This window comes from Erigeron canadensis, chromosome 9, assembly GCF_010389155.1.
Source record: "Erigeron canadensis isolate Cc75 chromosome 9, C_canadensis_v1, whole genome shotgun sequence".
In the NCBI taxonomy this organism is placed as follows: domain Eukaryota; kingdom Viridiplantae; phylum Streptophyta; class Magnoliopsida; order Asterales; family Asteraceae; genus Erigeron; species Erigeron canadensis.
In genome coordinates this window covers 29110449-29133815 of record NC_057769.1, presented here as the reverse complement: position 1 = coordinate 29133815, position 23367 = coordinate 29110449, and the positions used below count along the sequence as shown (strand labels likewise).

General features: G+C 33.4%; 4 protein-coding genes across 5 annotated transcripts; 2 read left to right on the top strand and 2 right to left on the bottom strand.

Moving 5' to 3' along the window:
• The first annotated feature begins 510 nt into the window (after positions 1–510).
• Positions 511–1344, top strand: LOC122583501. Its single transcript, XM_043755899.1, has one exon. The coding sequence runs from the start codon at positions 511–513 to the stop codon at positions 1342–1344; it is 834 nt and encodes a 277-aa protein (XP_043611834.1).
• A 3391-nt stretch (positions 1345–4735) lies between these two features.
• LOC122582922 (histidine protein methyltransferase 1 homolog) lies at positions 4736–8468 on the top strand. The gene is made up of 8 exons (XM_043755351.1): positions 4736–4816; positions 5386–5572; positions 5675–5737; positions 5986–6043; positions 6202–6302; positions 6497–6541; positions 6629–7096; positions 8044–8468. Exons 2-8 carry the CDS (start codon positions 5438–5440, stop codon positions 8212–8214), a joined length of 1041 nt encoding a protein of 346 aa, XP_043611286.1. The 5' UTR covers positions 4736–4816; positions 5386–5437; the 3' UTR covers positions 8215–8468.
• Positions 8469–8722: 254 nt separating this feature from the next.
• On the bottom strand, positions 8723–12457 carry LOC122580972 (probably inactive leucine-rich repeat receptor-like protein kinase At3g28040). Its single transcript, XM_043753117.1, has 2 exons — positions 10755–12457; positions 8723–10312 (listed from the first exon to the last, which is right to left on the bottom strand). The coding sequence occupies exons 1-2, from the start codon at positions 12281–12283 to the stop codon at positions 8845–8847; spliced, it is 2997 nt and encodes a 998-aa protein (XP_043609052.1). The 5' UTR covers positions 12284–12457; the 3' UTR covers positions 8723–8844.
• Positions 12458–18940: 6483 nt separating this feature from the next.
• Positions 18941–23123, bottom strand: LOC122582260 (uncharacterized WD repeat-containing protein C2A9.03-like). Of its 2 annotated transcripts, none has more exons than XM_043754629.1 (10): positions 22995–23123; positions 22290–22460; positions 21999–22166; positions 21796–21882; positions 21552–21686; positions 21312–21422; positions 20393–20484; positions 20200–20305; positions 19676–19762; positions 18941–19585 (listed from the first exon to the last, which is right to left on the bottom strand). In XM_043754629.1, the coding sequence occupies exons 2-10, from the start codon at positions 22416–22418 to the stop codon at positions 19172–19174; spliced, it is 1329 nt and encodes a 442-aa protein (XP_043610564.1). In that variant the 5' UTR covers positions 22419–22460; positions 22995–23123; the 3' UTR covers positions 18941–19171. The 2 variants fall into 2 exon arrangements, with proteins under 2 accessions (XP_043610564.1, XP_043610565.1); XM_043754630.1 differs by having other exon boundaries at positions 21999–22157.
• Between the last annotated feature and the right edge of the window lie 244 nt (positions 23124–23367).

Here is a 23367-nt window from a genome sequence, read left to right as displayed (position 1 = left end):
ATTCTTCGAAAGTATATCGAATGACATCTCTAATGCAAGATCATGAAATTTTAAGAACACCCATATAATTTTTATAATTTATCGATGTACGGTTTTTGAGATAAAAGATTTTGAATGAATTGGAGGAATAAATGATTTATGGAGGAGAGAGAAAACAAATGATTGGTTGGGATTTGAGGAGAGAAAAAGGGTGTTAGGTAAATATATAATTGAAATATGGGCATTTTGGGAAAGTAAGTGTTGAAACTTAAAATGTAAACATGTGAGATCTGCTTTATAATATAGTATAGATATAGATATAGATGTTGCTGATTCTCAAATTTATTGTATCCCACGTCTCTTTTTGTATGACTGATTAGTCTATACCGACGAATTCAATATCCTCTTAATTTTCGGCATCAACTCACATTTTTCTAGCTCATAGATCATATTGGTTATTTGATCTTCCTTAAAGAGGCCAATGTAGCAATGTTTAAAGTTTAATCTTGTCATAATTCCAACTAGCTAGGAATGGCACGAAATATATATGTACCATTCTTTGATGGTTCAAGAGTGAATCCTATCAAAGAAGCGTCTATTATTGTTCTTGACAATGCATCGTGTTTGGATATCTCGGATGAAGGGATAGTTTCTTGGCTAGTACCCTTACTCGAGAATGAGTCAACGGTCGTAAGCACCTCAACTATATGTTTTTCAGAGTCATGTGATGCTCATTCCCCTAAATTCTCTATTTTTCATTCTAATATCAAGTCTTGTTTTTCAACGAGTAACGATTGTTCATTGTCTTTTTCATCTTCTAGCATTGAGGGCGATTTAGAAGTTATTGATTTGGAGGAATGTAGTATGGATAAACCACTTTTTTGGCCTCCTAGTTTGATACCCGAATGGGGTCTAGTCACCGAGTGGGATTTATTTGCTATGTCGCCTCGTAAAAACATTTGCATTGTTGAAAAATCAACAAATACACCTCCAAATAGCCCAAGCCCGATACTTTTGAATCCAAAGATGAATTTACAAAAGGCTAAACGAACGCTCGTGTTTGGTTTAGGCTCAAATTCTTCGGCTAATTTGGAAATTAAAACAGAAAATGGCAAGAAGGTAATTAGGAGAATGAAAAGTATGCCTTCAAGGTTCAAGAAAGGTGCTAAAGCCTTAGAAGACGACAATTTCACGAAGAAATGTGGTCAGGAAAAAGTGTCGTTGGAAGATCTTTTAGTACTCGATGAGAAGCTAAATGTCGCGCCTGCTATTGAAATATTACTAGGCCTTGAAGAATTTGATGGCCATGAAGGGGTTGAATCTGAATTTAACAAAGATGATTTCTCCCTTGATGTGATTATATAGCGGTTCATGCTACAATAATTAACCAAATGGTTGTTATAATGTGTGCATTTCTCGACTTATTTGAGAACCCGGACATTTTTTGTATTGGCAGAGTTTTTTAATTAGCCTCATCGTCCCTCGTTCAAGTAGAAGATACTATCATTATGGTCTGGACATTTCGTTGCGACAGTGCATGTATATAGTTGTTATGTTGCATATGAGAAATAGATGTGTTATTTGGAAGAAACTTTCCCATCAATATACAATGACGATGTTGTTGTTTGAGTCTAGTTTTGGAAAAGAAGAAAGAACAACTTTGTGAAATACATATTTTTTGGACTCAAAATTTCCCATGTACAATAAAGGTGGGGTTACAATCGATAATCACACTTTTATTTCATACGCAACGTACTTTTAGTCTAAATAGAATTTTTCAAAAATCATTTTCAATTTTGTTTTTATATATATATCATGAAGTTGGGTATTTTTTTTTTTATTAAAACGAGTTAGTAATTATTAGTTAGCATTTAAGACATCACAATGACTTTCAATTGGGTGTTTGGGATGAAACCCAAGGCTCTTGAAAACCTTGCCTAATAATCCACTCTTACATGTAGAAAGTGAGATTTAAACCATGGTGGATTTCATCAAGGTCAAAGATCTTACCAATGGGTCACCAACCCATTATTGTAAAACAAATATTAAAGTAAAACAAATAAGACAAGATCTTGACCCTTAAATCATGGTTAAATTGATGCACGAAAATTTATGAAGCAATTGATGTCCGATGATTTTTATGATACATGATGATTTTCAGTGAAGAGAAACCTATTGTTTTATCTATTTTTACTTTAATACTTTTTTTTTAATCTAAAACCTATATATCATTGCGGTTTTTACCCCTTGTAAGTCCAACTTTATAAACGATTGTTTTACACGTACGACACTTGTGCACAAAAAATGTAATATATAAGTCTTAAAACAGAAAAGGGAAGTATAAGACCATCCCCATTGGTAGAAATTTGCTCGATTCGATCGGCCAAAATTAGAATCTTTGTGGGCCCAAACGAAAACCCATCCGACTTGTTGAGTCTGTCAAACATAGTCGGTCCCTTTATTTAATAATCTATTTTGTATGTATATGGTGAATATAGTGATGTGAGCATAATCCTATTTTATATTGATAGGTTAGTTGTGATGTACTCATGTGTTGTGTCTATACAAAACCTCCTATATAACAAAACATGCATTTCGAAGATAAACTTTTTTTTTACTTTATAAGATTTATGTCTGTTATTTCTTGATAGTAAATAAGTAGGTAGTTATAATGGAGAAAACACTCCTTTTAATTAACGTTAAGTATAAAATCGTTATAAAAGTGAAATATTTTTTGACTTAATTATCTTAGTTTGATTTATGATGATTAATAATTTGGTTTCTTAAATAAAATTATTTCTAAATTTTATTAATTAACTTTAAACAAACAAAATGTTAAATATTAAGAATCATTATATGTTAAAAAAATAATTTGGTTTGGTTGTTAATGGGAGTGTAAAAATGAAGTTTGGTTGGGTTGGATAATATAAGAGAGAGGAATTAGTTTTTAATGATTAGTATTGTTGGGTTGAGTTGTGAATGAGGATAGTAATGCATGTCTTAAATTTTGTCAAAAAATCATTCTTAGCGTTTATCAATAATTTTATTGGAAATCTACGGTGTGTTTAAGATTGGTTTCTGGTAACCTACTAATTAACCTCGTGGTTTTTATATTTTCTTTTTATAATGTCTATCTAATGTTGGATGTAGTATTTGGATAATTAAACAATCGAACATCTTAGATTTAAATAAATAAACCTTCAACTTTGAATAATAATGGGCAGATTCTACTCCGTTAAGAAACTAAAAGCAGATCTCGTTATTCAAAGTATCCATCTACTTGTTTTTGTTTTCTTTTCAAGCTAACATTTTTTCACTTCACATCATTTAGACCATTGACAAAGTCGAAATGAAATTTAGTTTATCTACTCCATATATATAAATAAACTATTCATTCTCCCATTCAACTCTCTATCTTTAAATTGTCTAATTTACCATTCTAATTTATACTACCTTCACATATCTTATCCTTGAAATTTCAAAATTACCCTTAAAAAAAATCCACAATTACCTAGAAACCCTATTGTGATTAAAAAAAAAAAAACTTCATTCAACTCTAAAATTATTGCTGAAAGTATTGCTATAGATAAGAAAAAAATCTTAATTGTCGTATATTATATCACGAAACGATTAAACAATAATTACTTTTTTATAACTCACGAAATTACTGACCAATTATGTCCTTTTTTATATTCGTATTAAATTTTAATCTTTGATTATTTATTTATTTTAATTGCCCTAACCTCCTCCCCTACAATTGTATGTTTCATATATTTAGTTATTTTTCATAGTTAGTTTTTGCACTCCATTATTTCATTATTTCTTGTACTTAATCCACGATTTATTTTTAGAATGATGGATACGGTTAGATGTTGCATTGACGCATCTCATGAAAGTAATCTGAATGCTATAAACCGTCACAACATCTAATGTGTTATAGACCGTCGTTGTTGCAATGCGCGGACAACACTCTAATTTATGAAAAAATATATATAAAGATGAATAATGTCATCGCTAGTCAAATCTAACAATTATACGTGCCATGCACGTGGCAAGAAACCGTAGTTTTCTTTCATTCTCCACACGTATTGACCTTTTCATACGGAACAATGGAGTAATATATTGTCCATTTTATATCCCCCCCTCGCGTTGACTCCCCTCTCATTTTTCAATATCACTTTATATTAAAAAGTCAAATCGCCTTTTTTTTTTTTTTTTTTTTTTTTAATTTGACCTTTAAATACAATTTTTAATCAATATTTAATTAAAAATTAAAAATATATATAAAATATATATAAAAAAATGTAGCCAAAGTATTTAACGTGGATTAGTTATATCTTTTATATCAAAAAGACTGAACTTTACGGCCGGTAGGCTTAACAAAAATAATAATAATAATAATAATAATAATAATAATAATAATAATAATAATAATAATAATAATAATAATAATAATAATAATATTGTAATGCTTACTCAAAAACTGGAAAACTATTACTCGTATTATTTTAATGAGTATAAAAATCTATAAGAATATATAAACTATATATGTCTCTCTATATTTAGGATATATATAAATAAAAATGTTTACCAAATCATACACACACAACAGCTGGAATTTGCTCAACGCAAGACTGTATTAATACGGAACCTTCTTCTTCTTCATACTTTCTTCATTTCTTTCTTTTATTCTTTTCTTTTGACCTTTGAATATATATATATATATATACACACTTGTTTTATATCTATATATACACACACATTGACACTATATACATATCGCTAATCTTCATCGTCATTATTTTGCATTCACGGATCGTTATTCCATTAAGTTTTGGTAAATTCTCTTTGTTTCTTTTTCAGTATTTATTTATACAAATATTTATATGGTTGTGTGTTTACTGTTTATGTTTAGGATTCTTATATTTGTTTAAAAGGGTTAATGTGCAAATTAGTAATGAGCTTAAGTTTTGTGCATTAAAAAAGTTATACATGTTGTGATATATATTTCACCAAAATGTATTCAATTTGTCACGTTTTGTTGTTGTGTATATCATTCCATAATTCAGTATGTGATTTTGTTACATTTAGGGGGTGTTTGGCATTGTGTTTATAAAATAGATTATGCGCTTAAAAACTACGTTTTCCCACTCAGACAATCACTTGTTTTGCCAAACACGTTTTTTCATTATATGCGTTATGTAATAATCACCTCAAAACTCAATTACAAACACCCTCTTAGCTTCTATGTCATTGAAAATGGGACTAATTACAAAATAATACTTTGTTTATCATATTGTTATATTATACTGTTATGTCTTTGGATGAAATGTAAAACTTCTACAAGCATTGGGGTTCATTTTATTCGACGCTTTTTAAATTTTGAACGAGTGCTGGTCTTTACAGGTTTCTTTGTTTCATTTCTGAAAGAGTGAAGATCTTATAGTTTTTTACTACAATGCGTGCTCCATCATTGTTTACACAATGCCTGCCTGGCGTGGTGCACCATGACCGGGTCGCTCACAGTATGTCCATTGTATCGGATAAGGACATGCATCTGCCTTCACCAGCTATTGAGATTCTACCCTCTAAGGTACTTTATTCACTTTACACGAGGCGACTATAGCCTTCATATTTTTAACATTGTTTTGATAAATTTAAGTACCTAATAACACTTAATTCTTTCTCAATGCAGATGGGATATCCTTACAGATATGCAGGGGATAGCATAGATTGGCAAGGAGTAAACCTCTTCAAGGTGAATAATTTATCCTTTGAGTTTATAAACTAGTTGCTCGTTAATTAGGTTCTTCATAGTTTTCATAAGAGAATTCCCCTTAAGGTTAACTAAATTAGTAAATTGTCATCTATGTTTTGGTAGTTTGATGTGGTGAAAACTGTAAAATAACTGGTTTAGATAATATCCACCTTGGCATGTTAATTATATCATTATATGCATGTACTCTAATATACTAGTAGTGAACTAATGGTTGATTTCATATACAGGGAAGAGTTAGTGTCTCAGATATTATTGGTTCCGAATTAATCTCATCAAAACCTGACGGTAATTTGCAACTTTGCACCATTGTTTCACTTTACATGTGTACTACTTAATTCTGCAGCAATATGTGACATTGAAGTTATTTACTTTGGGAATTAAAGTAAACCGGTCATATCATATATTTATTAAGTTCCTTATAATCCAATATGACTTTGTTGCAGCATCTCCGAAATGCTGGGATAGCTCATTGGATCTTGTTAACATTCTTAAACACGAGATTCGGGATGGACAGTTAAGCTTTCGAGGCAAAAGGGTGCTGCAGGTATACTCTAATTATGCTAAACAAAAGTTAACTTTTTGAGGCTTACCTTCCATATATAGACTTGTGTAACCCGTAACATGAATATTGGACATTCTGAATAATATGAGTATAAACTTTAATGGTTCTGTAACATTACATTGATAATGAGCTGGTTTAGAAGCTACTCCTTAATGCAACTATATCCTGTTTTTCAGCTTAGTTGCGGTTATGGAATCCCTGGAATCTTTGCTTGTTTGAAGGTGCAAAAAAACTTCTGCTTATGTTTTGATACCACACATGGTATGTTCTGAAAGTTCTAATATCAAACGTGTTTGTTAAACATGCAGGGAGCTTCAACAGTCCACTTTCAAGATTTAAATGCGGAAGCTGTAAGATGCAAAACCGTCCCAAATGTGTTGGCCAATCTCGAACAGGCTCGGGAAAGACAGAGCCGACAGCCAGAAAGTCCGGTTACTCCATCCAGGCAAGCTATTTCTCCTGTGGTTCACTTTTATGCGGGGGAGTGGGAGGAGCTTTCTGGAGTTTTGTCGCTTGTAAAGAACGATGTGCTGGAAGCGTCACCAAGAATGAACCTCAGCTTCTCAGAGGAGGATTTTTTGGATTCCCGTAGTAGCCATGATGGTAGCGTCACGGGACAAGATACTCCCTCCAGGAAATTAAGGAGGCTTTCAGGAAGTAGGGTCTGGGAGAGCTCTAATGATTCAAACATTGGGGGAGGATATGATGTAATATTGATGACTGATATTCCGCACTCGGCAACTTCTTTGAAAAAGCTGAATGGACTAATTAAAAAGGTCAGTTATGTTACCTTATATCACTTTTAATTTGCGCAAAAAGAATATGCTTATATTATTTTGCAATGAACGCTGGCATTTTGAATAATTGTTAGTTTGTGTCCTCAAACAGTTCTTGGGTTTTTTCGAAATCTATTTTAAGAATCAGGCTATGAGAAACAAGTGGAATGATAAAAATTTAAGAAGTTTTATCAACTTTACTTTAAGCATATACGTATAACAACAACTTTGCTAGTTATTAAATACAAAAAGCTTAATTATTTATGTTCATGGTAGTGATCTTGCTGTATGATCAAAGGTGGCAAACTAGGTGGTTGGGCAATGGGTCAAAACAGGTAGTTTGCACAGGTTGAAACAGGTCAGGTACAGAAACATCCTCTGTCCATTTGACCCGTTTCCTTCTAAGCTAATTTACAATCATATCTAGTTGAGGCGTTCAACTCTTTTCACCCACATCTTGTTAACCTAGCCCGTGAGTGATAATAATAATCCGTATTGACTGATTTATAAGTAAAAGGATCGAAGTTGCTGCCTCTATGTTATCATTTAGCTATTTTTTGTTTTTAGAAAGAGATGCTAAAATATACTATAGAGCAACTTTCAACCCATTTGACTCGTTTCCTGCTAAGCTATTTTACAATTATATCTAGTTGAGGCGTTCAACTCATTTGACCCGCATCTTGTTAACCTAGCCCGTGAGTAATAATAATAATCTGTATTGACCGATTTATACGTAAAAGGATCGAAGTTGCTGCCTCTATGTAATCATTTAGCTATTTTATTTTTTATTTTTTTAGAAAGACATGCTATCCTACTCCTACTATCATTTAGCTATTAAGTGCCACTTTGTCTTCTATAGTAACCAATGGTTTACATTCTTAAAACCTAGAAATTTACTGGACTGCATTATCCTCTTCTATAACTTGGTTGCTTTTCTTTATCGCCAGTGCTTGAAGCCTCCTTACGGAGTATTGTTTGTCGCCACAAAAAAGCATTTTATTGGATTCAACAGTGCGGCACGTCAGTTGAGGAACCTGGTAGATGATGAAGGCGTTTTTGAAGCTCGTTTAGTTAAAGAGATTTCAGATACAGAAATTTGGAAGTTTTCCCTTAAATGAACATCCACGTGAAACAATCAGTAAGATTACTGTTAGATAGTGAACCTTTCATTTTTTTACAGAGCCTAGATTAAATATACATGTCTAGAGTATTTCACCTATATGTTCAGTTTATTATCTATTACAGTGAGAAATAAATGATACTAGGCTTCCAGTTCTTTTGCCATGTATTCCCCCTCTGGTACCTATTCAGATTTTTTTTACATTGTAATACTCATTGATTATAGTTCTTCTAATACATGGACCTTTATAGTTTGTCCTTTACTTGTACAATGTATTATACCAATCGATGATGTACCATCGCTCTGCAACTTCATTGTCATTTAGACAGTAACCAATACATATAATAAGTATATTGTGATATTAGGTGTTGTACCATCCTGTATCATGTATATTTTGATTATTTCACATCTTCAGACACTTTTAGGTATGAATACCTTCTAAGGCATCACTGTATGCTCAAAGGTTTTTAGAAACAAAAGAAATGTAATAAAATCACCCATGTAAGTGAGAGAACATCGATTGCCGAGAAAACTACCTACTACAATTATACACGCCGTTCAGAAAAGAAAAGAAAAGAAAAAAGCTACTACAGTTAACCATCATTGAAGTCAAGAAGTTGTGACACTCTTAATAAGCTTCCATCCTGTGAGGAATAGGGGTCTTGATAACGTGTAATATCTGAATCACTTCTGCCATTGAAGGCCTACTTGACGGTACTTGAGAAGTGCACACTAATGCCAGTTTAAGAATAGGTAAAACCTCTTCTTCAGGATAGTTCCCCATGCTCTCATCAACACAATCTAGAACATTTCCTTCTTCTAGCATTATCTTTACTTCTTCAGTAAGTATCCACACGTTATCGTCTCCATACTCGATTGACCTTCTGCCCGTCACAATCTCAAGAATCAAAACCCCAAAGCCATAAACATCACATTTCTCATTTACCCGTAGGCTCTGGCAAGCCAACTCTGGAGCTACATAACCTAATGCACTCTGAAACCGGTTACTCATTACTTGCTTGTCTAGTTTTGCTAGAATTCTTGTTAATCCAAAATCTGATATTTTTGGATTGAAATCATCGTCTAGAAGAATGTTGGTAGGTTTGATATTGTAGTGCACAATAGGTGGACGAAACGAATGGTGCAAGTGGGCCAACCCCTTTGCGGTTCCAAGCAATATGTTAAACCGTTTTGACCATGAAAGAGGTTGACTTGTTGACCTTTCATGGAGTATGGCTTGTAAGCTGTCATTTGGTACATAATCTGTCACTAAAAGCTGTAACTCAGGAGTCCAGTAGTACCCTTTTAGTGACACAAGATTAGGGTGTCTTGCTTTTCCTAAAACCCGGACCTCTCTATCGAACTCTTCGGGATATTGGACCATGTTCGATACAATAAGATTTTTAATTGCGAGATATCTGCCCTCGTCACCTAATGAAGCTTTATAGACAGTCCCAAAAACTCCCCTCCCAATCTCAGCTGCCTTATTTAGTAAAGATTCGGGATTAACAACCCAACCAGGGGATATCTTGGAATCGAACCAAACTAATTTCCCGACTGATAGGTGGCGTGCTGAGCGAGATGAGCTTGAGCAGCTTTCAAGGGTATTACTGACAAATTGCAGTCTTTTTCTAGCTGAGATATTGAGTAAGCTTATCACAAGGACACCAATGGTAATCATAACGGCTGCCAATATGGCAATAATGGCCGAAATACTCAGAAATTTGTGGTGCTTGGAATGTTTTGACGGTTTGGTGGCTCCTTCATGATTTCCCATTGGATTCTGAAACGAGTATGGGTCGAGAACTAACGGCTTTGGGACATCCATCTTGCATGGTCCTTTGATAAAGGGCGAGCAAATACCCAGATTACCCTCTAAAGAACCTGGTTGTAAGCTTGGAAATATGCCCCTATCAGGAAGCCTACCTTGTAGTCTGTTGTAGGATATGTTGACTGATAGCAGATTTTCTAATTCACCCAGTTCCTGTGGTATCTCACCGCTTAGCTCATTAGAGTCTAACTTGAGAATCTTGAGCCTTTTCAGGAGTGATATTGATCTTGGGATAAATCCCCGCAAGTCGTTGTGAGACATGCTCCTGCATATATCATATTCATAGGTCAAAGTAGGCATTTGCCTGCAACATGTAAATGGTTGAATAGAGGTGCAAATTTCTACCAGTTTACTAATGAATGAGTCAGAATGGGTTAGGCGTTTATCTCTAGTTGATACCCGGGTAAAAGCAAAAAACCTATCTTAAAAGGAAACAGTCCAAAGTCACAATAGTGTATTCTTTTTGCTTGAGGCCTTCTCAATCTTTCATTTAGTAAATATAGTAATAGCGTTATAATTGCGTAATTATAATCATGTTAATACCCATTTTAAATCTGCTTTCAAAGCACGATCGGATAAAAAGTGTTTTGGCTTAATCCAGCCATTTTGATTGACAGACTGAAAATACTCATTTTGATCCGTTACCCAACGTTCCTAACCCGCCCTTATTCCTATTCTAATTTTAAAGATGCTACAGGGGGACTTACAACAAGTAGAGAGATGAACAGTTTCCAATATCCTCCGGTATTGACCCTATCAGAGAATTGCCATCAAGTTGCAGGATTTCAAGGCTACCAGAGTTGCATATATCCCCAGGAATCGAACCATGAAAAGCTGCATATCGTAGATCCAACACAGTTAGATTCTGAAAATACCCAAGCTGCAGGGGCATTCTTGTTTCAAACTTATTCCATGACAAGTTCAAGTATCTCAACTTAGAGAAAAGACCCATTTCAGCTGGAATGTCACCAGTAAGCCCATTTGCAGATAGATCCAGAGATTCAAGAGTCTCGAATAGCCGGCTAGACCCAGGAGGAATTGAACCGGTCAGTTGGTTCCTTGAAAGATCAATCTGGTTCAACCCCAGCTCAAATAAACCCTCAGGTATGCTACCATTGAACCTATTCCCTCTTAGCCTAACCACCGATAGGTTACTCGAGTAGATCAATGACTTAGGAATGTCCCCTATTAAACTATTACCCGAAAGACTCACGTAAGTAAGCGATCCCAAACCACCAATCGATGTTGGGAGTATTCCGGTCAGACCATTACCCGAAACATCCAAGTATTCCAGACTATTTAACTTTCCAATCCAATCTGGAAAGTCTCCTGTTAATATATTATTAGCTAGATTTAAGTAAGTTAAAGAAGAAAGACCCTGGAAAGAAACAGGAAGTGATTCTGTGAATTGATTATTGCTTAAATCCAACTTCTTCAAATGTGAGCATAGACCTAAATCAGAAGGCAAACCTCCTGAAAAATGATTCATATGTAGAAAAAGCTCTTTCAAGTAAGGCAAAGACGACACACCTTTCGGTATACTACCAGTTAATGCGTTGTGTGAAAGGTCCAATGTTCGGATTCGGGTCAACAACCAAAGACCTGAATCAACATGTAGGTTACCTGAAAACCGGTTTTTGGATAGATTAAGATGGTTTAAGATGGTGCATTGTGATAGTGAACTAGGAATCGGACCATTAAGATTGTTTCCAGATAACGACAGTACTCGAAGTGATGAACACGTCAAGAAAAAGTCATTAGGAACCGGGCCAGATAACGCATTTTTAGATAAATCAAGAAACTTGATTCGACTCAAGCTGATTAAAGATGGTGGGATGCCACCAGAAAGACTATTATGAGAAACATTAAGATTTTCAAGATTACTAAGGAGTGATAGTTGAGGATTAAGGGTGCCTGTAAGATTGTTATGAGCAAGATTTAATACCTGCAAATATTGTAGCTTTTCAAGTCCTATACCGATCTTTCCCGACAAATTTAACCCACTTAACAACAGCTCCGTGACTCTTCCGGTTGCAGGATTACATGCTATGAACTTCCAAGAACATGGAGAGCTATCATCTTGATTCCATGATGATAAATGAGATAATGTGTCAATAATGTCTGCTTTGAATGCTATTAGTCCTAAAACATCATCATTATCATCATCGATACTTATGCAAGCTCTTAATGAAGATACTAAGATTAACGCAAACATGAAAAGTTTAAAAAAGCCCATAGTTTAATTCCCTTTTTCCTCCTTGAAAGCTACCTTGAGGAGATAAAAGGTGTTTCTGACTGAGAGATGAATATGATTTATGAAAATGTAAGTCTGATAAAGAATGTTTTTTTTTTTGAAGTTAGGAAAGTGACAATTAACAAATGGTGCAAAATTGACAGGGGGCCCATTTGCCCACATGTACTACTTTGGTCATCTGAGTTCTTTGTTTCTTGCTTCATCTTTTATAGTTTTGTTTGAGTATCTTCATTGGGACTAGAAAATGGTGTCTTAAGCATCTTGATAGTGTAATGCCTTTAGCATTAGTTGTTTAATCTTACTGATTAATATTGGAAGTTTCAAGAATGACAGTGAATATCTCAGTTAAGCAAGTGAGATTTATGTAAACTGTAATCATTTGAAATATACAATAAAAACCCATTGCAGTAATTTCTATTTTTTTTTTACCCTAACTACTTGTAGCAGTAAACCTACACGCGGTTTACTTTTATGGGACAGGTCAAAGGGAACTGGTAACAGATCGGTTATCCATAGGTTATACGTTTAATTTAGTCATTCTAGCTAGTGCATCTTTTAACATGATAGTTATGCTAGTAAATACCGAACTAAAATCCTGGATCTGTAATGGTCTTATGGAACATTATATACGTTGATCGAATATACTTTATGAATATTGAAATCATGGGTACTTAGTTTCTTGATTCACGTTTCTACTTGTGTGTTTTTTCCCTTCGTTCAAGTAGCATCATAGGAAGCTAAATGTTGTTTGAAGCATAAAGAGATATATATTGTTCTGTATCTTGATATGATCATCATCTTGATTTGATAATGTTGGACCATTTGCATTTATATTTTTGTGCCCCAGTTCATTAAATGTTGCATTTTGATCATATTGTAACATTTGCATTGATTGTTCTACGTATATCTCATTCAATTTCTTACCTGATTTTCACCAAAGTTCTGATTTGGTGAATCCAAATGAAAGTTGGATGAAGGTGGCCTAATCAATAATCTTGTGTGCCTTCATAATTATGAGTACACATATAGAAGGAACCTATTATGTTAGTTTCTTTAAAACCAGAATAGATCATTTGAAAAGCAATAGTACCCGTGCAATGCGACGGTAAGATGGCGGGGTGATCATAGGAGGTGATAAGTCATAAAGTGTGATAGCCAAATGTCTTGGCCGTACGGGCTCCGTATTCGGATTTAAAAATTCGTCGAAAGTATATCGAATGACATCTCTAATGAAAGAGCATGAAATTTTAGGAACATCCATACAAGCTTTATAATTTATCGATATACGGTTTTTAAGATAAAAGATTTTAAATAAATGAGAAATAAAATGATTTATGGAGGAAAGAGGAAAAAAATGAATGGTTGAGATTTGAGGAAAAAGAAAAAAAATGAGTGGTTGGGATTTAAGGGTATTATATGTATATTAAGTAGAAATGTTTAAATTAATGAATAAAGAAGAAGAGTTATTTTGGTAATTCAAATCATCTTTTGAAATTTTAAAAAATGACAAAATGCTTTATAAGTATTTGAAAAGTAAGGATAAATATGTTTGAAATATCTGTTATAAACACGGATATTGTTAAGGCTACAGTTATAACATTTTGCATCGTGTTAATTATAGTTTTAAAGGCTACAGTTAGCAAAATGTTTGTAATAAAAGGCAAACAAATAATACACGATGTTGTTATCAAAATTTTTATACAAAAATAAATTAAAGTTAGAGACAAGTAAAGAGAAAATGCATTAACTTTGTCTTAGAAGTATGCATATTTTTAGACTTGGAGATATATTTTAGACCTTTATTTATTGTTAAAACAAGATATGACTATGAATTCAAAATTTCAAATATAAATAACAATATTTAAATAAAGATTTGGAAATATGGAAATGGAATGTTTTGAAATGTCAGTAAAAATGATGTAGAAAAAGATGTTGAAAAGGACCCAATTTAGATGCTTATGGTCTGGTTGTTTTTTGGTTATCTCAGTTGTTTGTCTTTACCTTCATCTTTGTGTCACTGTGTTTTTCTTCAGATTTGCATTTTTCATCAGCAATTAACTGTTTGTCTCAAGTACTTTGTACCTTCTGCATTAGTTCCTTTCATGACATTCAGCTTATGCCATTTCTGCAGTAATAGTTATTGTACAGTGTGCGTTGGTAGTTGTACTTTGGTTAGTTACATACAAGTCCAAGAATAATCAGCTGCTAACCAGAAATGAGAGTCGGACTTGAATTTGAATATGTTTATCACTTTCATGCAAACCTTGGCTGGTGTAAGGTTATACGAGTAAATATTTTCCAGGGATCAAGCAAGGGCCGGATTCAGACATTTTGAAAAAAGAAGGATAAAAAAGGAAAAATTCATCCCCGATAGTTTCAGCTCACTCTGTTAAAAATATTCATTTTTTCAATTATTGTGTAATTTTATTATTATCTATATTATATTATAAAGCAAATAAGGTTTCAACTTTCAATTTCAACAATGTACACATGATAATTCATAATGTACCATCCATCAATGTTTACAACTTTCTCTCTCCTGCATAAATCATTTTATTCTTCTAATTCTTTCAAAATCTTTTATCTCAAAAATCGTATATCGATAAATTATAAAAAATTATATGGGTGTTCTTAAAATTTCATGTTCTTTCATTAGAGATGTCATTCGATATACTTTCAACGAACGTTTAAATCCGAGGTTAGAGCTCGTACGGCTAAGACATTTGGCTATGACACTCTATGACATATCATACTCACTATCTCACCGCCGCAACGTACGGGTACTTGCTCTCGTAATAACTAAAGCGTAAATTACAGTCATTTTATGTTTCAATTAAAATAATAAGTATTAAATTACAATATCACATGTATTTTGAGTAGAAAATGAATTATAAATATAAAGGTGTATGAATATGAATTATATATATATATATATATATAAAATGACAGAAATATTGCTTTGTTAAAGAGTCTTCACGGGTTTCTTGGACAAACCATGTTTTGTGGTACCCATTTAAAATAATTTTGGATTTGTTAGTGACAGCATTTAGGGTTGTCAGTAAAAACTAATTGGGTGCATTAAAATTTGTATCTTGCTGTTAGAAAAATCAGGGGCCAGTTTTTAATATATAATGTACAAGTTTTTAAGCATGTAATAAATTGTTAATGACAACCCCTAAGGCTATCATTATTATTTTTCTTAAAATAAAAATAAAAATAAAAATAAAGATAAGCCCACATCTATGTATATATACCATCCCTCTTTTGATTGATGAATATTGGCAATGAGCAATGGGCAATATTACATTGCAACTCTGAAGTACTTTTCATGAGTTTAAATACATGTGAGATGTTAAAAAGTAAATATTAAATAAAATAAAATACTGAGTAAAATTCATGTGCAACCTGTTAAATGTCTTGTACATATTTTAAAGCCTATACTATAAAACGTATGTAGCATTTTTCGTTTGTTAAAAATGTATGAAGTAAAAAGGAAGTTGATTTTATTTCTTATACAAATGAAGGGAAAAAGGAAATTACTGTAAACATCATACAAGTTACGTATTAGCTGACTGCAAAGACAAAGGGCGATAATCCATACATCATTATATTTATTTCTTATACAAACGAAGAAAAGACATCTCAGATTCAAAAACTTTCAAAAAAGAATGGGAGATTTGCTTGCTTGCTTGTAAATTGTAATTCTATTTTTTGTTATTTGCTAAACAGTACAATCTTGAAGACCGAAGCTTTTCAACACTATCTATGTACAAAGTTATTGATATTAGACCCGTCCTTATAGGACGTTTTCCCGGTGTCCGCCGCGCCGCCGCTATTAGCACCGCAGCGGCTTGGCCTGCGTCTTGTTGGTTTCTCCCAATCCTAGACAAGCGGCAAAGGTGAATGTGGGTCCCGTTTTGGAGAAGAGCCATTGCCAAAATAAAAAAAAAAAACAATTTTTAACCCAAAATTTAAAACCAACGGCTAGTTGGTTGATTTTATTATTTTTTTAATTTCTTACTGCTATTTAAACCTCATTTACACTACCATTTCAAAACACAACAATCTAAACATATCCATTTTTATAACTTTTAAAGCATTTCCATCACACACTACTACAAAAAACGTCTGATTCATCATCATCATCCTCTAGTGACGATTACATATCAAACGATTACGAAGTACTCAATAATGCTATTACGCAAATGAATGTTATTTTCAATCCCCAAGCCATAGCGTGTCTTAACGTTATCTTTGACGAAGAAGAAAAACAACACCAAGAAGCGTCAAGTTCTTCAAGACTCAAGTTTACTGAAAGGTGTTCAACGCAGCTTCGTATGTACGGGGAGCTTCGCGATAGAATGGCTCACCATCAACTCCGCAATGCTCTGATCGAACATGTTTGGAACCTCCCGGAACACGGCCGTCAACGTTGATGTCTAGTTTTTAATTTGCTAATAATGTCGTTTTTCATAATTTATTTACTTTATTTTTTTAGTGTAATGTTTAATTTTATAATAAATGTAATGTGTTTGTTTTAATAATAAAATGTGTTTTATTAATTTTGTGTAAAAGAAAAATGGAATAATTAAATAATAGATGAATAGTGGAAGAAGTGGGTAGTATAAGGAAGGGAATGTTCTTGGGGTGTTCTTGGAGAGAGAAAACTGATGAATAGTGAAAGAAGTGGGGAAAAAGTGGGGAATAAGCAACAAGTAGAAACCTTATTATATTTAATAACATTTGAAAGAAAATATGAGAAACCCGTGTCGTCGATATTTTACAGTTTATCACATACTTTTTTCTTGTCATGTGAAAATGGTCCTAAAAGTCTATGAAATAACCATGAGTAGGTCACTTGTTTGGCATGAACATCAAAATTCAAGGGCCACTAACAATTATTACGAAGTATATGCATATATATTATTATAAAATTTAAATAAAAGTAAAATCTAAGAAATTAAGTTGGATGGTTGATAATTATATAAAGTTAAGACACCAAAGAGTTAATAACCTAGCGGTAAAAGAAGTCCTGAAAGACCTTTTCAGGTCTCTTGGGCCGGGGGTGCTTGTGGGAGGAGCATGCCACAACGAAACAAGAGATTAAAGGCCGTTTTGTGTTGGATTCTCTTTACCTTCCCGGTTGGTTTGGGAGTATGCATATATATTATAGAGAAAATTACTTAGATGCTCAAATTTTATAGTAGTATATATTTTAATTTGGACACTTAATTTTTTTTTACCTAAATGACCATAGATTTCTTACCACTTAACATTTTTGGTGAGAAATAAAGTCAATCAATCAATTAATGTCATAACTAATAAGCTTTACCACTTGTATTAAACAGTTGAGTGTAATCTTCTCAAATTATATACGAGTATAAAATTAACTACCTTTGACCATATAAGAAAATGCCTAAATAGTACTCGTAATGAAGAGGCTGACAATATCTTTATCTTCTTTACTCCTTTATAAATTTTAAGTTTTTATTTATAAAGTATTTTGGTTTTTATTTATGAGATCTCTTAAAAAAATTAAACATATTTTTTTTCCCAAAAAGCCCCTTTTAGCACATTTATGGTTTTCAAAATGCTCCTACACACACTACGACACTAAATTACCATATCTACCTTTACAAACAAATTGTCACTCCTAAAACAAATTTTCTCCGCAACGCGCTAGTATTATGCTCGTATATCATAACAAACTTTGAAGTGAGAGATGTAATGTTAATGAGACATTTAAGATAGAGAAAAGCCACACTTTTATCAACATACAACAATATAATGATTTGATGTATTGAGACCATGCATGGCAATATATTAAAAATCAAGTGAATAGGTGTATGGTGCAAATCGGTCACAAATAGATTTTAAGACGTAAGCAAGCATCATCTGAATGTTGTTGATATACAAACCCTACTGGCTTTGCAAATACATTATTAGGGGCTTAATCAAATATAAGGAACGAATTTGTTCATATACAATAGATTGTGACTTGTGAGGAAGTGTGGAGAAGAATCTGGCTATTTGACATTTAGTTTTGATTCATCTTTTGCTATTACGACAATAGATTGTGACCTGTGAGGAAGTGTGGTGAAGAATCTGGCTATTTGACATGTAGTTTTGATTCATCTTTTGCTATTACGAATACCTGGATATATATGATGCTATTACGAATACCTGAATATATATCGTGTGTTCATAAATATTGTTAAGTAGATACTGATTGATTGATTTACTTACGATATAGACTTTGGATTATTAGCAAAAAGTTGTCCTTAATTCGGGTAGTATTTTGGTTAATGGTATTGGACCGAAAAGTAAGAAAACCATTTTTTTAAGCATACCTGGATATATGTCGTGCGTTCATAAATATTCATAAGTAGGATATAGATTGATTGATTTACTTGCAATATAGACTTTGGATTATTAGCAAAAAGTTGTCCTTGATTCATGTTATATTTTGGTTAATGGTGCTGGACCGAAAAGTAAGATAACCATTTTTTTAAGAACCGTATAACCAGTAACCCAACCAAATATCAGATTTGGTTTATGGTTCCATTAGCTGCGACGCCCCGGATAGAAAGGAGTCCGTTTATGGGGAAACAAGGGACCATCAAAAATACGTGTTATCAATGGAAGGATAAATCGGCCACTATTTGACATTTTAACAAGTAATAACCCGTTTGTCCTGAGTTACACAAGACTCCTGACTTACTTAACATACCTTTCTCAGCTTCGAAGATTTTCACTATACATTGTTTCCCTGGGGAATGGGCTTTAGATAGTACTAGGTCTCACCCAAAAAAAAAAAAAAGAAAAAAAAAAAGAACAAACTCAACTTTATTTTAGGACTATTATAAAGAACTACACAAACGAATCAACATACCCATACTTGTGTCGTTTGTTGAACTGTAGCAAGCTGGCATAAGTCCTGTCCCACACTCCAATGTACAGCGTTTCATCATCAGGGCTAAGAGAAACACCAGAAATTTCCCCAAAGAAATCAATTTCCTGCCTTTTTTCATAGTTTAAGTTGGTATTATACACATGAACAAAATCTGCAGGCTCTGCCACCACCAAAAACTGCCCATCTGATGAGAAACGAACGGATCGAACTGCACCCATGTTGCCTTTAAGAACCGAAACGGAGTTAGAAAGATATCTAAGATCCCACACCCTGCAAGTCTTGTCTTGATTGCCTGTAGCAAAGATTCTGCCATCGGGGTGCCACGCTGAAGCAAATGAGTAGTCGTGGTGACCTTCCACTTTAGCAACGGTCTATTAAAAATGAAAGTTGTAACATGACAATTATCAAAACAAGAAAATATCAAACACAGAAATTTAAAGTTTACATCCAGAAGTTCTTGCCTTTCCATTCAAAGAGTCTACAAGCAATCCACCTGTATCATCTCCCACAACAGTTATGAGTTTGCGATCCGGGCTCAAGGATGTATGCTGCAACAAATCGAGTTTCTCACTGGTTAGTTAGAGCAAGTCTGGTACCAGATTAAAACAGGTTCGAGTTGAAATTTGTCAATTTTAATAACGTCGAAGGGGTTGGGTTGACTCTGTAAGATTTCTTGTCCATTTCCTGGTCTTTTTTTATAAAATTGAGATATTAATAATGTAAACTTCTATAATACACTGGTGATTAATAAAAATATAATGTCATTACAATAATCTTTTTCTTTCTGTTTCCTAATCTAATAACTAGACTTCCGGGAACTTCCAACCAATGTGCCACAATGCCCTTTTAGGTTAATGTTTTGATCTAATCCATTTGACCAACTTGATATAAATCACACCCCAAATTGACCCATTTATAAGTTACAGGTAAAAAATGCCACCTTTAAAATAAAGCTATAGCAACTTCAAGATTCTAAGGAACTCACATTCACAGGCCAAGGAAAGCGAAAGTGATTCACAAGTTGGAATCCTTCCATATCATATTCTCTCACACCACAATCGTTGTTTGATGCCATGAAATGCAGTCCACCACTACAAAGACACAGATTAACTAAAACATTTATACACCGACGGGTAAACTTTGATAATGTATATATGTAAATCGTAAATCATAATTACCTCATGGCATCATATATCTCGATAGCATTTGTTATGGCATTATCTTCGTAAGTTGTTCTTGTACAAAAGCTTACTCCTTGTTTATCCAATCTCTGCATCATTTATTAACACATGCAGATTTCATATAAGAGACCAGACTAAATCAACAAAACTTATAACATTACAAATTGTGTGTAACTTTAAATAGCTACAATTCCTAGTGGAGATCCTCCATTGTAACAGTCATAAAGATAATGGCAACCACGCATATGGTATGGTATTTCACTTTGTATCAGGCGTCATATCGTATGAGGTTTAGGAAATTAAAAATTCCAATTAGTTGATTTTTCTTGGTTAACTAGTGGTATTATTGAACAAGCTGGATACTAATCTTGTATTTATCTTAACATGTATCCTCTGCATCTATCAAAGCTTCTCTCACATCAACTGGTACGAACAGTTACTAAAAATAAGCCATCTCATCATATACACTTCTCATTTGGCTCATTCCTTACGCAAAGCAAGACACACAATCTTTTCACGTGTAGCTATTCATATCAAATACTCTTAGGGCAATTCAACATATATCATCAATACCTACTCGAAGCTTGTAACTAATGTAAGACGTCATTAGCAATTTTCCAAATATAGATTCACACAATCTTCCAAGTATTGTGGTTCACGTCAAGCCCTAATGATGTGTACATAAATGTACAGTCAGATGCATGAAACATTAATTACCAAAAAAAAAAATTTCTATTATGTCATGTTCAATTACGTCTCCCATAAGTAGCAGCTAGTCAGTCATCAAAAATCACAACCGCAAACCTTTTGAGATTTATAAATTTTACAATAGAATGCTTACCAGATATTCCACCTATATATATAAGAGAAATATAAACTTTCGAAGGACTACATAAGCCCTGAATTATCATATTACCTTACAAGCAAGCTCTCCTTGAAAGCCTCCAGCCACAAGAAACTCATTATTGACTGCAAGTGTACTGATCTGAGTCTGTGTAAAACCTTCTAACAAACTTCCAGCATGTTTCTGCGGCCCCAAAACGAGTATCAGTACAGCAGAATCCCAAATAACATTAAAAACTAAAAAAATGTACATTTAAAATGAATGTCTGAAATGTAATGACTAAGAATTTCTGTCAAGTTCTGAGATAAGTACCTCGGTAGGTGCTACATGCCCAGAAAAGTTAAGAATTTCTGTCAAGTTCTGAGATAATGATGACCAGTGCATGATTGAGTAATTAGACATGAGATACACGTCATGCTTCGAGGTAGCCCATACCAGGTTTCTTAACTGTACCAAGTACGCATAGGTCAAGAGATGAAGTACAGAATAATGCTCGAAAGCAGCAAAACATTACTAGGGCAATCGATTAATATCAATCTAATGTAAGAGTAGAAACCTGAAAATGAAGAATTGTAGGTTTCACTGATCTTGTATTATGAAAGAATTCATAGTAGTTACCGCCTTTTGACTTTTGTTTGCATTTCTGCACACAGTAACAACGTCTTATGCTATATCAAATTATCAACCATCAATAATGAAATTAAAAAAAAAAAACTCATATGGAATGAAGTTTTGCTTATACAAGTAACAGGCTTATACCTTATCAACAGCATCGCCCGATTGGGGGATATTCTCATAGTTTCTGTACTGTTCAAGCCTTGTACGTCTGTAACTTTCTCTTGTTATATTCAATCGTTCCCAGGGAATGCCCTGAATATCTTTGCCGCTCCTTGCTTGAGCAGAGGACGTATCCGTCACCTTCGTAAGCTACTTAGTATTAAAATTCCGAAGAATAACATATAAAGCATATAACACCTTATCTATTGCTAGACTACGAAATAAACACAAACCACATAGCATAAGAATACAAAGAATACAACTTTAACTAACCATATCATACTCATCAACGTTCTGTTCTCCAGCGCCATTTTCCTCTCCATCCACGTCGTCTGCAAAATCAGACATGTCTCCTTCTTCCGCCATGTAATCCATTTGGTCAACATCGTTCAGCGGTGGCATTCTATCAATCAAAACTTACTATGCTCCTCTTCCTCAAACAATCTATACAAGTTCCAAACAACCGAAAGTAGTTGCAATTAAAATCTTCACACACACACACACACTATCCTTTAAAGTAATTCACAGTCCTTTAAACAACACTATCCATAAACAAAAGGAAGAACTTTCAACACTATCCTTTAAAGTAATTCACAATCCCAACTTCAAAACCAAAAATCATACATCTAACAACTTTCAACAACACTATCCATAAACAAAAGAAAGAATCTTTTCATTGAGGCATAAAGACAAACTCTTGGTATGCATAAAACTTTACTATTTACATATATATGTATGTACATATATAAATCACAATACAAGATTACAAACTACTTAACCAATTTAACTCTACCCAATAGAAACGCCTATAAAAAAAAACACAATTAATCAACAAAAACAAAAAATTAAGCAAAACCCAAATCACGAATTATCAAATTAAAACAAACCCAGAAAGTATTAACAATATATTACGACAATTAAAGGGGAAAAAATGGCGTGAATTAAGCATATAAAAAAGGGGGTTTTGTATGAACAAACCTTATGAAAGAAGATCTTTTTATTGTGTGTTTTTGTGTAGTAGATTCACAAGAAGAAAGAAGGGATCACTATCAATATCTCAGCTCAATCTTCTTTATTATTTTTTTTTTATTATTTTTTTTTTATCAGTTGTGTGTAAAAGAAAAAAAAAAATTAAAGGAAAAGGGGGACAAAAAAAGACCCTTCTCAATACATGTCTATCTCTATCTCATTAATAAATCATCCCCATCAACTTTGATTAAATTATTAGTCATTAAAATGGTGAAATGTGTGTAGGGCTATTTTATTGTAATGTGAACATAGAGTGTCCTATTATTTATCTACACTTAGACGGATGTCAGGTACGATGCGACGGTGATGATGATACGGTAAA